An 18,718-nucleotide genomic window follows, 5' to 3' on the forward strand; every position below is an offset into this window, starting at 1 on the left:
TGGGATGTTAGTGCAGGTTCCCATGAGGGTCAGGCACTTCCCACAGATGGAGACTTTTGTAAGGAATAATGTTTAAAATGTGTACATAGATCCTAACAGTTCCACCACAGAAGTTCAGAGTAAAGTCAATCACAAAGTAGGACTGCTGGGCATGGTGGTGCATGCCTTTAGACTCAGCACTTGGGAGGCAAGTGGATCTCTCGAGTTTGAGGCCCACCTGGTCTACAGAGTGAGTCTCGAAAATCCAAAAAAAAAAAAAAAAAAACAAACAAAACAAAACAAAGAACCACTACCACCTATTGAGATGACTTAGGGAGTTATCTAGGCAAGTCTTTTAGCATTTCAGGACATCGGTACAACTGGAACTGTTCATTTAAAGCAGTCACAGCCTAGTGTTCATACCATTCCCCTATAATGGTTCAGTTTTGCTGAAGATTCCAACTTTAAACTGTCATTGTGCACCAGTAACAACCACTCTGTCAGGCAGAGGAAGTACTGGCTTTCAGTGGTGATCTAAACTACCTCGTGGAACGTGTTTGTGCGCACATCCTTATTTAGTGTATGTGTGCATACTTAGTGCTCAGATGGTTGTTAAGTATGATTTAAAATTGTGTTATTTAACTCACTAATCAAATGAAAAGGCTTCCTGGTACATGTATATATTTTTTTCTTAAAACTAGTGTCACCAGGCAGGTAGTGCACACCTTTAGTCCCAGTACTCAGGCAGAGGCAGGCAGATTTCTGTGAGTTTGAGGCCAGCCTGGTTTACAGAGCAAGTTCCAGGACAGCCAGAACTCCATAGTGAAACTCTGTCACAAAAACAAACAAACAAGAAAACTATTATTAAAATTCAGTACTGTTACTCTGAGCAGACTGACTTATAACTCAAACCCATTTACCAGCTGCAAACACCATGGGCAGGCTCCTCCTCTGGGCCGTGCCCCAGGTCCTGTGTTGCTCTTACCACCTCTGGTGGAGGTTAGGGATCACCTCAGAGGCTTAGTCATTCAGCTTGGAGTCCCACCCCAAACAGCTTGAGACCTAGGGCCAAGCTACGAACCCACTGGCAAAATCAGAGAAGAGTCATTGTGTGGGGGAGGGACCTGCCAAGTTATTTATTGGATAGCTGTAGAGATGGGGAGGGAGGCTGGCCTGGTTTGCTTATGATGGAACCTTGCTCCCAAGGCCTGTGCTCTCCCCACTGGGCCACGTAGTCTTAGATGGTATTGAACTGGAACCCAGGTATAAATGAAGGTTGGTGTTCCCTCTGTATAAAATCTGAACTCTTGGGGTTTGGTTGAATCATCAAAGTTGAACCTCTACACATGTTACTACCAAGGATGTTTGCTTTGGGTGCCCTCCTGCTTCTGATCCCATGTTTATTAAATCAATGAGTACAAAGGTATATTAACTGACTGCCTTGTTCATTCCTTTTCCCTGGGGCTAGCATACTGCTTGTAAGTACTGTGGTCTGACTGGAGAAGCCTGCATTGATTTTAGTTGTGATCGTCGCTGGGGCACGGTCCCATGAAGTCCTCCCTTGGCTTTGAAGGTTGACAAAGCAAGGCTTTCTGTTAAGAACATTCCCATTTGAGTTGTGAATGACACTGGGAAAGCTTGTAGCCATGCTGCCTCGAGTCATATGGTTAGACCATAGGCAACCCTGCTTGCTGTCAACTTTTGTACAGGGGCCACCTTGCTGATTTGATGGGGCAAGTGGATATAATTTTTGCTTGTACCCAGGTCATAGCCTGAGAGAAGATGGCAGGACACAAGTCAAGGGCAGAGAAAGCCATTAGCAAGGTCATTCTGCAGGCCCTTAGCTCCAAGTTGCCTGCCAGACCCCTTTGATGGCTGGGTGCTAGATATGTAATGAAGTGGGCAGGTGCTTCTGGCTGGTATTTAACTACACCAAAGACACCTCATCTCTTAGAAATGGGAGGCCAGTCAGAGGTGGCGTGTGTGTGTGTGTGTGTGTGTGTGTGTGTGTGTGTGTGTGTGTGTGTGTGTGTGTGTGAGAGACTTCTGAAAGCAAGTGGTTTGAGGGCCCATGGGCTGTCAAACAGCCTGGCAAAAGGAATTCTGCTTGCCTTGCTGAGGCATGAACATAAGCCATGCCAAGATGTCTGAAGAGTAAAGTGTGGCTAAAACAGCTCTTTCCTGTGTCTCTAGATGGATGACAACTTAGGGCACTGTAGTAAAATATTTTAAGGTGTGTTACTTTTGTTTATATTGCATTTGTTTGACTCTGTGATGCTGTGTTACTGTGCCTGTCTAAAACACCTGATGGTTTAATAAGGAATTGGCCAATAGGCCAGGCGGTGGTGGCATATACCTTTAATCCCAGCACTTGGGAGGCAGAGCCAGGCGGATGTCTATGAGTTCAAGGCCAGCCTGGTCTACAGAGCGAGATCCAGGACAGGCACCAAAACTACACAGAGAAACCAAAAACAACAAAACAAAACAGTCTTGAAAAACCAAAAACAACAACAAAAACAAACAAAACAAAACAAAAAACTGGCCAATAGCAAGGCAGGAGAAAGGATAGGCAGGTCTGGTGAGCGGAGAGAATATACAGGAGAAAACTGAGAGGAGAGGTCTAAGATTCGAAGATTTAGGAGCCAGAGAAGGAGGAGGACTCCAGGGGCCAGCCACCCAGCTACACAGCAAGACATGGAGCAAGAGTAAGATTTACAGAAGTTAGAGAACGGGAAAAGCTCAGAGACAAAAGGTAGATGGCATAATTTAAGAAAAGTTAGCTAGAAACTAAGCCAAGCTAAGGCCAGGCATTCATTTATTTGGAAGCTGGGTGGCGGGCCCCCCAGAAGAGAGTAAAACCCCCCAGCAACAGGGCACTTGTGAACCAGAAGCTGCGGCTGTGCTAGGGACGTCTGCTGCAAGGGCTTCCTTCCTGGACACTCAGCCAGGCACACACTATCCTGAGAGGGCTGGAAGAGCCAGACCCTGCCTCAAGGTGGACAAACTGACCATACCCTCTTGTGAACATGTGCTGTCCACTGCAGGCTTACCATGAAGCACTGTGAGGAGAAGCAAGGTTTGCCCATTTCTCTTCCTGCTACTGCTGCCTCCCACCCAGCTTCCTGTGAGGATCGACCTCCCAGGGTCCAATCTCATCCCACTGTGGCCCTGGGCACAGCCCAAGGGACCATCCTGAGTAGACGTCGAGCACTGACAGCTTGGCTGGGCACTGCCCTGTAGTCACCTTTGTTTTTAAGAAGAATAAACCAGGTCACCTGAAACCTTCCTTAAACGCAGAACTCTTGATGACCAGAGTCCACACCGAGACACGTTCCCTCAGGCTGTGCTATCCCTTCTCCCTCAAGGCATCCTATCCTGACCCACCAGAACTACTACTGAGTGAACCTCAGACCCACAGGCATGGTGCCCCCATCATGCCCCAGCTGTACCTTCTGGGCATCTGAAGGATGGCCCTTCTGCCTGCGCCATTAGTGTGGGTTGTCTTAATGGAGGACATTGCCCTGTAGATGCCTGGTCACCCACAGGCGGTTACCCAGAGATGGGAGGAGCCCAAGGCAGATAAAGGCCCTGTTCCCTGAGCCCAGGGTCCTTTCTAGGCACTATAATTGAAAGACAGAGCCACAGCCGGGCAGTGGTGGCGATCGCCTTTAATCCGAGCACTCGGGAGGCAGAGCCAGGCAGATCTCTGCGAGTTCGAGGCCAGCCTGTTCTCCAAAGCAAGTTCCAGGAAAGGCACAAAGCTACACAGGGAAACCCTGTCTCAAAAAACCAAAAAAAAAAAAAAAAAAAAAAAAAAAGACAGAGCCACGTGTACCTCACTGGGACAGGAATCCACGGAGTATTTATGGTATGCTTTTTTAGCTACCCCAAGGGCCACCACCAGAGACATACTGGGGTAGTCTAGGGGCTAAGGGAGAGCTCAGGCTCAAGGCCCTAGTGGCTCCTGCTGCCTCAGCCCCATCCATCTCTGCCTGTCTCCTCCAAAACCACCTGCTCAGGCCACAGGCTGCTAGTGACTTGGTAATAGAAATGTCCCTAATCAAAACACAGAGGTGCCTACAACCTAGAAAACCACCCTTGTGGACCTGGCAGGTCCAGTCAATAGGGCAGAATTACAGATGCCTTCAAAACATTCTTTCTTTGCAAGAATGCCCAGTTCCATAGAAGCATTTGTAAATCAAGGAGAATAGAGGGGCATTCCTGAGAATTATCAAATACTAAAGGCACCAAGGGCACCAATGCACTCATTCATGATGAGCTGCAAAACTGCACTGGTGGCCGGCCCACTGAGACACCAGCTGATGGCCTTGAATAAAGTCCCAAGTGCTCAGGATGCAAATTGGCAATGGGGCCATGCAGAGGTTTTTGGAAGGGGAGAGAAGAAATAAGAATACCAGGTGGCCTCTGAGGGAAGTGAACCATGACCGATGTGAATACACTGTTGGGGATGTTCTCAGAGCATCCCTATAAGGCCTCGAGGTAACAGGGAAGTGGGGGTTGTATACATACCTCAGTGGTGTCTCCCAGGCATGCTGTGCACCAGCCATGCTGCTGGGGAAGCTGAGAGTATTTCGATCACAGGAGGCATTCGATTGAGAGGGCTCAAGTGGCACAGTCCTATTGGACTTGGAATTGAGCAGCTCTACCCCAGGGCTGTCAATTTGGCCCCCTCCTCACCCACCAACAGAGCTGATAGGACACCCAGTGGAAATACTGGAAGAACAAGACAGACACATTTGCTGGGTTGCTGAGGCACCAGCCTGAAAAAAACAGGCTTATATTGCACAGGGAGAGGATTCCCAGGAGAGCAGCACTGTAGTCAGAAGAGACTTCCAGAGGCCTAGGCCCTGCGGACCCCGAGCCACATCAAAAGCCGGTCTAGAAAGGTTACAGCCCGAGACAGCCAGCCATCACTGGAAAAGGAGGAGATGGTTAAGCTGTTCTCAATGTTCTTATCCCTGGCCCAGGCCCAGCCACTGTACTCATGGCAAGGCACAACTGTCACTCCAAATGAGTAAAACCCTACAGTGGCCACCAACCGCCACCTCCCCTCCCCATCCTGTCCTGCCCATGTCCTCCAGCTGGACCTCAGCAGACCTTCCCCATCCTCAAGGCATAACAGACACAGGTTACTATGAAGACATCTAAGGTCAGGCTGGAAGGTAGCTGACTAGACAACCTGAAGCCCACCCTGGAATCGTGGCCCTTAGAAGCTCCACTTCTCCACTGTCTCCAAGTGAGGTCTTTTCCCTTCTTCCTAGTCTTGGGCCAGAGCAGAAAGGGCAAGGAAGCCCTATTTCAGCAGGATCCCTGGAGTGCTTGGGCAGCTCCTTTGATGTTTCCAACAAAAGCTCTGTATGCACTTAGCTGTTTTTGGGGGAGGGGACGGCGGGGGACAGCAGAACCCTCTGAAGTTGGCAGAAATGGAGGAGGGGATTGGGGCTGTCTAATGGCTGGGATCCTGGCTGGCACTGAGGTGTGGATGGGGCTGCCAGACACCCTGCATTATCCAGAGTCCTAACATGAGGAAGAACTGTCCTGTCTGAAAAGATTTGTTCCACAAGCACGCTCCCAGTAAGGCAGCACCCAGCCTGTACCTCCTCCTCTGCCCTCTCCCACCCAGAGCCTGTGTTTACAACTGAGCTGCTCTGTGGGGATGCTGTGAACACTGGTGGCAAGCAGCCCTATGAGATTTGGCCCTCCAGGCCAAAGGCTTCCTTACCTGGACATTTCCTCTTGGACAGAACACTGGTCATCGGGGAGCTCGTCATCACCATGCACACTTGCAGACAAAGAGATGAGACTCAGTTAGAAACAAGGAAAGGCTGCAGGTGTGGTGCAGGGCGGCACATAAGGACTTTCACACACATGACCAATCCCCTCAAAAAGGGAGCTGGGGAGGAGACTGTGCAGACTGCCTAGAAGGGTCCATTTTTCTCTCACAACAAACTGGATAGAAACAGGGTTATACTGTGCCAATCACCAAGAACAAAACACTTCAAATCTGGATAAAAGAAGGAAAAGACTCCATGACCTCAGTGCTGGGGGGGGGGGGGGGCGCGGCGATGTCTTGCTATTTCACTAACCTGCTCATCCATGTCTCAACAGCTGCTAATGGGAGGTGTCACTGTCCACTTGAAAAGCATTATAGCAATATTTTTTCTTTTTAAAATATTATTATTATTATTATTATTATTTGGTTTTTTGAGACAGGGTTTCTCTGTGTAGCTTTGGAGCCTGTCCTGGAACTCACTCTGTAGCCCAGGCTGGTCTCGAACTCACAGAGATCCGCCTGGCTCTGCCTCTCGAGTGCTGGGGTTAAAGGCGTGCGCCACCACTGCCTGGCTATTTTCATTTTTTTAACAACATAATACAGATTAGTACATGCAAAGCACTTGCACTGAGTGGCTCATGGTATTAATTCATCCCATACCCTAGCAAGACTATTACCATCCCCATCTTACTGAAGTAGAAACAGATGTAGGTAGGCTGACTCAGCCCCAATCAAAAGTGGTCAGAGCCAAGTTTTATATTCAGTCTGGGCTCTGGATGATTCCATCAAACTGCTCCTCCATGCAGAATATTAACACAGGCATGAAAGCTGGCTTTGCTTCTTTAAAAGAAAACGTTTCTGTGTGTGTTGGGGATGGGGCATGCACATCCTGTGGAGGGCTGAGGACAGTTACGTCAGCTCTCTCTTTCGACCTTCATACGGGTTCTAGGGTAGACCTGGGTCACCAGGCCTGTGTGGTAAATGCCTTGACTTGCTGAGCCATCTTGATAGCCCTTTTGCCTAGCTTTCCACTCACATCCCTTCCCTAGGGCTCTGAACAAGCCACTTGCACAGACTTACCTGCATTGGGTATATTTCCACCTTCAGGAGAAGATAATGTGAGCTAATCACACCATTCAGGTGCATGAGGTTACACATGAAAAGGATCAGAAAGGGGCCATAGTCTACAATCAGTCTTTATTAGACATTCACCTGTGCTGAAAGGTACAATATAACCTATGCAAATCTGTGCCCCATTCTTTGTATGAATTGTTCATTTGGTTCACTAACTAGGGGGAGGTTTTTTTCTTTAAATCCACACTTCAAGTATAGATCGAATATGCATGTGTGGTGATGAGACAGTGTGGCTCTAGGCCACACAGAAAGCAGATAACCCAGGGAGCTGAGACATCAGATGTAAAGGGCATTCCCATCTTTCCCCAGTCCTGCCAGCTATGTGGCTGGCCAAGCTGTAATCCATGATCCATGGCCTACAGGCCCCACAGCCTACTTACTGTTCCTGGGTCTTGTCCTCCAGGCCATTAATCTCCGAGTTGTCCAGGCTGGCACAGAGGTGCATGTGGAGTGATTTCATAGCAGGCACCCCTCACTCACTCACCTCCTGTGACCCCTAAAATTTAAGTCCTGAAGCCTTAACCCCTCTGTACCTTACAACTGGCTACATCTAGAGGCAGGACCTTTAAAGATAAGCCATTACAGTGGCCCTAATCCATTCTCACTGGTAACCTTACAAGACACACCAGGGATGGGCAGGTACAGAGAAAAGGTCACGTGAAGTCTAGTGAGAAGAGTCCATCAGCAAGCCAAGAACAGCAGGTGCAAGGAAAACCCACCCTGCTGACATTTTGGTCTTTTGAGCTTTGCACTTCTGGCACTAAGGGAATGTATTTTTCTCTACTTGCCCCACCCAGGCTGTAGTATTTTGTTATGATGTCCCTTGCAAGCTAAGAATTAGATCCACTTTATATTTAAGTTACTATCTACTGGACATGCTCAGTAAGTGAATGCAATAAGCCAAAAAACTGTTTAATATTTTTAATTATGATTGTAAATTATACAATTTCTACCATTTAGTATTTTGTATAAAACCATTTTACAATACACAAGATTTTCAAATGCAACAAGAAGTATCAAAAACTACATGTATGTGCCAAGTTTACAGGCTAGGGTGAAGCTTTATCTTAAAAATACCTTCAGGAGAATAAACATCCAACCAGTTCTCTCAGCTTTAAAAATATGATTAGAAATATACAATTTAATAAAATATCAAGACAATGATTGATCAAATACTGATTCATCAGTTACACCTTAAAACTTCACTTAATCATCTGTACATGAGTGTACAATAAAGTCTTCAAACAATGGATGTAAAACTGCAGTATTCTAATCTGATGGACATGTCTATCCACAGTGAGTTCTATTGGATCGTTAAGGAGGTAATTTCTTATACAGTATAGGCAAGTCTTTTTAACACACCTGTAGTATTTCCATTCAGTGATATGAGGAACACTCAGATTTAAAGGGAGATGCAAGACATTTCAGTGGAAGAGAAATAAATCTTAAAGAAAATAGGTTTTAAGGTTTTTGGCCAACTGCTTTCTAAAATGTGGCAAGAACTTTTAGAAAATATATGAAGAAAAGCAGCTGTTACTTCTAGGACACACACCAAATGAACAAATATTTGTCATAGACAGCGATTCAAGCTAACAGAGGCCTAAGGAATTCTAGGCACAAGTTACTCAGAAAGCTGGAAAGGTCTGTTAGACCTAAAAATACTCCAAGAGCCTCATGAGAACACTTGGGAAAGCCTCTATGACCCAAGCCAAGAGGTAGAAGCCACCTGTGGGGTGAGGTGATAGGGCATGGGGCGGGACAATGGTTAGGGCTGATCTCGGGGGTCAAGTTACAGCTGGGAAGTTCTGAGGAAGAGCAGCACACGGCCATGTGAGACAAATACTGCTGCCGTTGAACGTGGCGCTGCTCAGGGCCCATCCTTCTTGCCTCATGGCAACAGAGTTCTAGTTGGGCCTCAGAACTGTATTAATCTGTGAGTCCTAAAATCCAGCTCTGCAGACATTCCTCTTGAACTCTGGGTGGTCTCAGTCCCCCAAAAGCTTCAAGGGCACCTATACATGTACTTTCTAATTTTAATTCTGCTAGAGGAGGTTCTGATGCACTTTCAAAGCTATTTAAAGTTCTTAAATTAAAGGGGCCCCTGCAATCAACACTCACTGGTTCATGCCCTGTAGCAGCAGGGTCTTCTAACCCAGCAGGTTCTGGGTAGTTGTAGTTGGGGAGGGGTTGTGCACTATTTCACAGCAGGAAGGATTTTCCATTAGTCCGATCCAGACTTCCTGGGTCCTAGGTGTCACCAGTCAGTGCTGGTGACTGTCCATCCCCAGAGTTATCACCTCAGAATCTGGAGTAGGTTTTCCTGGGAATGTGTCCTTACCAACTCACGTTTCCTAAGTAACTTCAGCAAGAGAGGGAATTTTAGCAAGAGCCACAGTAGTAGCAATTCTAGCTGAATGGAGCCGCCAACACAAAGGGGCAATTTCTAAAAAGCACTATGGTTATCACTGAAGCCCAAGTGGTTTATTCCCAAACTCAATCACTTTGAACCACAGTGGGCAGGCCCCGTTCACTCATCCTGATACACAGGACAAATCCAGCTTGGTTCAGATGGAGGAAAAACTATCCTAAGAAGTTGCTACTTTAGACTCAGGTACAGTCTGATTGAACATTATCAGTAAATGAAATGTTTGTCCTCTTACCTAGGTCTTAGCTGCCTTTCTCCAGTGTTTAACTGGGGAGGGACTCTTTGTGTGGATTCTACATTGACATTCCCAGGCCCCCAACCCAATGTCAGCCAATGCCACAGTTTGAGGAGAGAAACACTGAAATGGGGACCCACTGTCTTTCTTTCTTTCTTTTTTTTTAAATTTACCAGACTTTAACCTGTTCATTACAACTACAAGGAAGGCTGCTTTTCAAGCGGGAAGCCTGGCACATTCATCTGTCTTAGGAAGGCATTGGCTCTCAATGGCTTTCAACATTGCATTTTTCCAGTCTTCAAACTGGGAAGAGTAAAAACCATTATCCTCTATTGTGGACGTAACTAAGACAACCATAAAGTATTCTCTGATTATTAGCTCTGTCTTCTTCTTTTTGGCAGCAGATAAATTCTGGCTTTGCGATTGCTTCATGGCACAGGTCCGGCTGGCTTCCAGCAGGGGTGAAGAGAGAAGGCACACTACAGTTTCTAGTCATATTCCCTAACCCAAGGCAACAGTGAGTTCTCTTACACAAACAGCCTAACTCCAGAAGCAAGCAATTGTCGCTGAAATCAAACTGTGAATCACAAGAAAAAAAAACAAAACAAAACTCCACAGCATTACGGAGAAAGACTCTACAAAGGGCTGACAATTTTGTTTTTAAAGCCACCATTATTCAGGGTGCTTTTCTAAGACAAGCAGCACTGCTGTTTGGTTTTAATGTACTGGAGGAAACACAATTCTAATGTGTGACTGAGCAACCCAACGTCCCAGTCCCGAAATCTTCATCCTAAATGACACAGGAAGGACTTACGTAACCTTTCAACTGAGAAAAGGTTCAAATATTCTATCAACATTCTTTAGCAGGTTTTAGTAACCACAACAACACATAACAGTGTTTAAATGCAGTTTTCACAGATTGTTATTAAAGCACTCTTTGGTGAAAGACAAGCAGCTTGGGTAATTCACACAGTGAACATCACAACAGTATTAACAAGAGTAAAGTGAAACTGATTGTACCAAATCATATCTTAAGAAGGAGGGTACCATTGGAGAGATGCTCATCTCCTTTCATGTTTATAAATTGCAGGACGGGGTCACAGGCTGAACAAAAAATAAATACACCAAGAGACCTCCAGCACACCCTCCACTCTCCTGAAGGCCAGCAGCTAACACGATTGCCATCACAAGAACACACATATACCACACTCACCAGACAGCTCTCTGTGGCAGAGGGCTGGGTATTGACACCTGAGACTAAACTTATAACAGCAGCTTTCATCCAACTTGAGATTACAGAAGGGAGAGTCCAGCCCTCAAATGGCTCAGCCACAACCCAAAGTCAGTAAGTGGCTGAGGGGCCAGTGATGTTTTCTTCATTGAATGAACTTCTCATGTGGAAAGAAACTAAGGCTTTTGCAGAGTCTGTTTTGTTCTCAGATGATTGGCTAAATCCTGTTGGGGTTTTCTGTTCCCTGGAGTGATGGTCACTGGGTTTTTACTTTAACGCAAGACACTCTTAGTCCTTGAAACAGCTGGACTGAGGAGAAAAAAGAAAAAGATTTACCATGAAGATTTAAAAGTGTCCCAGAGGGAGTTTTCAAAGACGAGGATGGCAACATAAAGAGAGTACTGGCATGCGAAGAAGCGCGTACTTAGTGTAGTTCTGACACTCTTACAGAGACAGGACAACGTCAATCAGACACGAGAGGAAGACAGGGTAGAGGAAGTCCAAATTTCATTAAAAAAAAAAAAAAAAAAAGCAATAGAAATAAACAAAAACAAGTGTGAGCAGGTGCGGGCAGCAGAGCAAGGCAAGGTACCATAACGCCAGCATGGGCATTGGCTGCAAAGCGCTCCTCCTCTTTTCCCTCCAAGGAGCCAGGCTGTGGGGACAGGAAAGAACGGAAAGATAAAGAGGGTTACTGAGTGGTTCCAAGGTCAGAATTTGATCACAGAAAAAGCTCCAGCGCCTCAAGCAGTTTCTAGTTTTGGCAGCCCCTCCTTCTCAGAGTGCTTGGCCTGTCTGTAAGGAGATTTGGGCAGGGACAGCCAAGGGCCCCTCTGGGCTCATCAGAAATCAACCTGACTCAACCTTCCTCTCTTCCCTCCTCCTCAATGTGTTGTTATTCTTTAAACTCATCAGCAACTTTCAGAGGAAAAGAAAACGAAAAGAAAAGACAAACCCACTCACAAAACTACTGATCTGGAGGTGACCCTCACTTGGCTAACAGAAGACTCATCTGAATCAGGTGTGTAGTTTTACAGACACGAGCAGAGTACTGAGTGCACAGACAACTGGCAGAGCTAATCAAATGGAAATACATCTGGAATTCCAAACGGACATTACTTTAAAGTCCAGAGGGGACCAGCACTTAGAGAGATAACATCCTGGGACTCCTAGAGATAATAGCAGATGAAATAAGAAACCCCGGAAGCAATGGAACAGGAACCAGCGGCTGAGATCCCGAGAGCTGTGGTGCAAAGGCAGGAAAGACGGCCATGACTTTCACAGCGAGGACTTACAAAGGCACACGTGTTTATGGTCTGGATAAGTGATGAAGGACCCTGGGCATCACACCATGTAACAGGATAACTACAAGCATTAGGGTGGTTTGGAGGCAGGGGAAGAGTGATGGTTCCCAAAGACACACTTTAAACATAAAGGTCACTTGGACATGACAGATCTTAAGAAAATGAGATGAAATAACTTAAAAAACAAAAAAAAAAAGGTTCAAAAAGAAACTTTAGAAGCTTCTAGAAACATGCAGCAATGAAGTATACTGTCCAACTGAGGAATCTGCAAGTCTTCCACTTGGAGGTGTGATGGTGTTCAAGACTCATTCTGAGAATGCTTCAGAGTTAGTGTGGAAACACTGAAAAAAAGCTAACTAATTTAGTCAATTATGAGCTGTTTTAATGGATTTATGGTCCTGATAGGAAATGGAAAGTGTGGAAACCCACAAACTTCCTTCTGAATCTGACAAATGAAAAGGAGCCACACAAGACATCATCAGTGGGAGCCGAACCTCTCCATCCCACACAGGCTGTGTGCGCCACGATGTCTGGGCATGGCTTCTGTCCAAATGGACACACGACATAAGACAGGCACTGACATGAGAAGCACAGTGGCTGTTCTCTTCCAAAAACAAACACTTCCATCCTAACATGTCCACCTTTCTCAGCCTGGTCTTTTAAGAGAATGCGTTGGGAAAAAGTCTCTGAAGTTGAAGTGTCTCTTGGTAAAATGTCAAAACTCATGAGTCAACTCAGTACAAAGTGATGTTTGGGAGAATCTCCATCCTGGAAGCCTCAGAAAACAAATGGGCATGTGGGAATGACGTTTCCATGGGCCACCGCAGAAATGCATGAGTACGTGGACCTGTAACAGACAGGGCCTCTCCTACTAAAGAGCCAGGAGACCTGGTGAGCCTACACCCCAAGGGAAGACTGATGGACACTGAAAGAGAGCGTAATTTTTATTTTGAATGTGGTTCTTTTTTAGGGGGTGGGGGTGGGGAACTATGAGCCTGTTTTTCCTGGGTTACATTATATACCAATGTTAATTCCTTTAATATCCTCCAACCAAAAGCTGAACTTTATTCAGCAGACACAAGAGGCTGTGGCCTGGAAGTCTCTGATTCTCCTTATTTCCTAGAATTAGTGGAATGCCATACACAGTTGTGTGCCTTTCTTTTGTAAGTTGGAGGTGATAATCGTTAAGGTAATATGGATATAGGCCACAGCAACCCCAGTCCCAATTTCTTTGGTTTCCAATACCACCCCAAATTCCTGAAAGGCACTTTGGGACAGTTCATTTAGCCCAGCTTAGAATACTCAAAGCATCCAGTCCAGGCCCTGGGGAGCAGCTCACTAAAAAAAAAAAAAAAAAAATCAGAAACCACTCTCCAGAGAGGAAAAGTGGAGGTCACAGGAAGGGTATGTGAAGTCAAGAAACCTAAACAGAAAGACTAATGCACAGTCAACCCTCCTCAGTGGAATATGGTATGATGTGAGTCAAAGCTTGGCTAGAATTCTACTTCTCAGAATCAAATGAGCAAGTCTTGTTGGACTGTTAATGGAAGCTTGATCACTTAGACCTAAAGAAGGTGTTGACGATGCCAACATCAACACCATGCCTTCTGACCGGTTATTGTTTTGTTTTGAGATAAGGTCTCACTGTGTAACCCTGGCTGGCTGGACCTTGCTATGTAGATTGGGCTCCCTGCCTCCTGGGATTAAATGCCAGCACTCCCAGGGCACTTTTGACAGTCTGACTTCACATAAAAGATATGCCTATTTCCTCAACTTAATGGGAAAGTTGGAATCTAAAACCTTAACTGTCCTACCAAGCAGAATCAAGAAGCACAGGAGTTTGCTTGTTTCATTTGTATGCATACTTAAAAATTTGCATACTGTAAATAATTATGACAATACATTTCTCTATATATGGCATAATGTATATTTACAAATTGGAGCTATACCTCAAAGTTTTACATGGGACTTTCACTTATTTACTCTCCTTTCTTTTTTTCAGGAGCATTTATCTAAGTTATTAAATTTTCTTTTAAGACATGACCCAGGTTGGGGATTTATCTCAGTAAATGTGGACTTGCCTAGTCCACATGAAACCCTGAGTTCTAGCACCAGCACTATCAATCAATCCATCAGTAAATAAATGGCTCCTGATTCATCTGGCACAACTCAGCCCATCTCCTATTTTTCTGTTATAACACTTGGACGCTATAATACACCTAAATCTGACCTTTTGTCAGTGTTCTAATTTTCTTGTCAAGTTAGAACCACAGAATAAAAGGAACATGAATGCTTAACTAATTACCTAAAAATTTAAAACAGGGGTTTCCCCTTCTACAGGACCTAACCTTCAGTCTGAACAGCTGCAGGGACTCCAGCTCCAGGGAGTCTAATGTTCCCTGGCTTCTGTGGGCACCAACACTCCACACATATAAAATCCCTAACTTCTGAGTCAGTGCCTGCCTGACAATTCTCAGGGACCCACGCTGGTTCTTTGTTCTGTTCTCAGGAGACTCTAGCTCCATAGTGAAATTTTACAAAAGACTCAGCAACAAGGAAAAACAACAAAACTCAAAGCATTCCTTAGAACCGCAAGTACACAGAGCTCTTGGGACACAGTGGCAGTTGAGTTCACCTGAGATGAACTTACACTGACTAAGTAATAAGGGTGAAAGCCTCCAACGAACGGAGACGCGCCTGGTAAAAGCAGCAAGGATGATGTAGAAGAACATGGCCCAGATTAACCTCAGAGCTATCCATGTTGAAGAGAAGCACTGCCACTGCCAGGTGATGGCTCCGGGCGCCAGCTCTCTACGGCCGGGAAACAGCAGTGGTGTGGTCTATTCTTCCCTCATCAGCGGCTGGGTCTCAGAATTATCTTAAGAATTACAGGTGGAAAATGTTCTCAACAGAGCCTGGCGTCAGGTCTAGAGTCTCAGGCTCCGCCACGACTCACTGAGCTGTACCCGACAGACACCAAGGGGCTTCCTCCAAGCCCGGAGCACTCGGGAGAAATTCTAGGGCCACACCCTCAGCTTCCCCATATCAACTTTCCCATATCATGCCAGGGACCACACTTCTAACACAAGGAATTTCCTCTGGACAGCCAGTAACACAGAAGCCTCCACCTTCCCGGGACATGAATCAGTCCCAGGAGCAGGGTCCAAAAGAGTGAACTGGAAACAAACGGGAACTTCCCCGAGTTTGGACTTTTCTCACCTTTTAAGACTGCTTTTCCCCGAAGCAGATCTGGTGGTTCGTTTAGTAATGCCTGAACTGCCAGAAAGATTAGATTCAGGGGTTTTACAGCTCTGAACACGGGACTGAAGAATTACTCTGAAAACAGTTGGAAAAAGGCAAGATTATATTCACTAAAACAACTTTTCAATAGTTGACAGAGGAAGGCAATTTTGCACTTTGGTATAATTATTTGTTTTGCAAATTGAAGAATTTTCCACAATCACATTTGCCACTTATACACAAACACCAACCTTGAAGCACATTTTACACCAAGCATCTCCTTTTTCCTTGAAGGTTATTTGGAGGTACTCAGGTGCTCGGTTTTTGGGAAATGAATGGCCTGGCATTTTATGCAATTCACAAACCAAAGAAATCTACTAGTCAAACCTGTCTAAGTAGAGTCTCAGATTTCAAACACAAAGACAAGTCATAAATCCCATATTTTTTAGTGTCTGAATATAAACTTAGCAAAACAGCTACATAATATTCACTGGCCAGAGCAGAAAGTAGATATAATAAACAACAAAGTAATAATTTTATACGCCAATGAAAATTTTAAATACATTCAAGCAAAATTTCAGTTTTGTCTGCCTCATAACTATTTACCAAATCTTGAATTTATCCCTTAAATGCCGTGAAAATTGTCTTAATTAAAACCTCCCAGGACAGAAGACTGCTCAGAATGAAAAATCATAAATCAGAAAGAACAGGCCACACAGAGCATGCTCTCTATAAGTAATTCTTATTAAACTGTCAGAGGAAAAACAGCAGAAAACATCAAAAGATGTTGGCAGGTCAGTCTCTGCTTCAGAACCCATGCACTCCTTTATTTCCTTCAGTGTTTGCTAGAAGAAGGAGAAAACACTGACTTAACAGCTTCCTCTTTTGGAGTCAAACTACAATCGGGAGAGCCAATAACAATCTGTAAGAGCCCAGCTCCATGAGAGTAAAAATAAGTAATTTCAACTAAGGAAGAGTCTGCTTTACAGGCCTGTCATGACCAGGGTGATTGACACTACTGGTCCTTCTAATGTAGCAAAGGTTCCAAAGTTCTGATGATGGTGGGTTACTCACAGCAAGGGCAGCCAATCACCTCACTGCTTGGCTTACCAGTTGTGTGAGAATGGGGAGCTGTTAGCTCACCACTGTTCTGAAAGTTCTTCAGCTTCACAGGCAATGCAGCCCTGACTGAATCTGCCATGTCATGAAACTGATCTGAAATTCTCTAAGTAGAGATAGCAGATGCACACACAATTGTGACTCAAGAAGGAACCAACTGTCCAAGACATGAACCCAGCTCCCCAAAACAGGATTTAGTGAAAAGTTTTTTTTAAGAAATGACAGGCCGGGCGGTGGTGGCGCACGGCTTTAATCCCAGCACTCAGGAGGCAGAGCCAGGCGGATCTCTGTGAGTTCAAGGCCAACCTGGGCTACCAAGTGAGTTCCAGGAAAGGCGCAAAGCTACACAGAGAAACCCTGTCTCGAAAAACCAAAAAAAAAAAAAAAGAAGAAATGACATAACAATTTAGTATGCATGTAATAATCATGCACATGTATTGGGCATAAGGAATCACTTCAATATGTATATATATAATACATAACAATAAGATGGAGTAGTTGGTTCATCCAGGGCCTCATTACCATCCCTAATGTTGGGAACCTTCAAGGGCCCCTCTCCTTAAAAAATTCTTTTAGTTGTCAATCACAATTACTCTGTAATGAGCTGGATAGAACATTAACGCTACTTCTCCCATTCAACTACTAAAATTTCTTTCTGCTAACACAAATCAAGGAGGAAATATTTATTTATCCTTCTTAAGGATATGAATCTAGAATTTTGCATAAAGTCTACCAAACCCATCTGCTGATTCCCAGGTCTCTGTGTAGTGTGTACAGTTGACTGTCCTCTGCTGCTTCTTGACAAAGGGTTTTTCTGAAACGTCACTCCTCCATTTCAGATCATTTGAAGTCAAAAGCATGGATAGCTATCATATTATAAGGTCATTAACACACACACACACACACACACACACACACACAAAAAAAAAAAAAAAAAAAAAAAAAAAAAAAACCAAATCAGGGTACTGCCTGCTCAGGAAATCTGCTTCTGATTTTTCTGATTTCTTAAATTACTGAAAGTTTAAGTGCTATTCAAAACAAAGAACTACAACTCAATCAAGAAGTATTTCTTAGGCTGGCTGAAAAAATATTTTTAGAGCATTAATTTTTCTATAAAATAGTGGAAATAATTATATTAGTGGTTACTAATTTCTGTGGAGCTTTGAAACACAAAAGGAAATTTAGTATACATTACCCACACCAGGGAAGCCTCAAGGTTATCTGACATGAGTGAGCATTAGTGCACCAATGCAGTGGGAAAGCTCCAGGACTACACTTACATATTACCAGCAAGAGGCAAAAGTAACTCAGAGAGGGCAAGGAAGCCAAACTCAAGTGGGGTTTTACCGCCACCTGCCCTCCTCACATGGTTTTCTCAAGTAACATGCAGAATATACACTTTTCTCCTCTCTATCTGCCCTGATGAAATTTGCATTGGTCTTCCTTAGTATGTGCCCAAACCATAGACCACTGCCCTCTCTGTGGTCTCTGGAGCCTCAGCAGCTCCAGATGTTGGACAGTGACAATGTGAGACATTGGCCTCCAAATGCCTGGACGTCTTCCTAAGGGACCACTGCCACAGAGCTTTTTGTATGATGCCCCACAACATCCTTCACCTTTCTCTAGTGGCACCATCCCCCACGCATGCACCAGGCACAGAACATTAAATGCTTTCTGGTCTTATGCTCCAGGCCACCAGCTATTTGATTCTGAGTGGTTGCTGTGCACGGTTCTCTTACCAGCAGCTCACAGCAATGGCTCATCACAGTGGAGCAGTGAAAACTGTCTGTCACTCACAAATTAAGCCTCTTTGGAAGAAAGTGACCAGGAACTAGTGGCTACAAAGATCACACTTGTTACTTACCTCAGCTACAGAAAGTTTTTTGTGTTTGTAAGTTCAAATCAGTAGGCAGGCTAAATGGAATGCCCTGTTTGGGTCCTGAAATGTGGTGGTGACACCAGCCACAGGCAACCTAACTATCTTGCAGAGGACATTGAGGGGGAAATCCCCAGCAGAAGCAACATTTAAGCTGAAGACATTTGAGCCTGACGACAAATATTATTAGCAGCAACCCCACCCATTCAGAACATCTTGACCACTTGGAACAGTCTGAGAAGAATAAACTATAAAAGGTATCACTGCTCTTCAGTCAATAGGTAGAAAAAACTATAGAAACCTGAGTGTGAATATGAAACTATAAACTCACCTAGGATAGTCAAGGAATTGCCATAAATAAAAATGTGTTCAATGGGTTTT

At 44.8% G+C, this 18,718-nt stretch overlaps 1 protein-coding gene across 21 annotated transcripts in view; it reads right to left on the minus strand.

Annotated features, from left to right (window-relative positions):
• Cdc14b (cell division cycle 14B) overlaps positions 1-18,718 on the minus strand; it is a 111,419-nt gene that overhangs the window by 9,462 nt on the left and 83,239 nt on the right. For 6 of the 21 annotated variants that reach the window (XM_076573559.1, XM_076573558.1, XM_076573568.1 and 3 more), the window contains 2 exons: positions 15,322-15,438; positions 5,723-5,782 (listed from right to left, as the gene is read on the minus strand). In XM_076573559.1, coding sequence (XP_076429674.1) covers positions 5,723-5,782; positions 15,322-15,438 — 177 coding nt within the window. Of the gene's footprint in view, positions 1-4,735; positions 4,914-5,722; positions 5,783-7,813; positions 11,108-11,390; positions 11,454-15,321; positions 15,439-18,718 lie in introns of those variants that run through there. The other 15 variants (XM_016000288.3, XM_076573570.1, XM_016000291.3 and 12 more) reach the window with 8 other exon arrangements.

This window comes from Peromyscus maniculatus, chromosome 5, assembly GCF_049852395.1.
Source record: "Peromyscus maniculatus bairdii isolate BWxNUB_F1_BW_parent chromosome 5, HU_Pman_BW_mat_3.1, whole genome shotgun sequence".
Taxonomy (NCBI): domain Eukaryota; kingdom Metazoa; phylum Chordata; class Mammalia; order Rodentia; family Cricetidae; genus Peromyscus; species Peromyscus maniculatus.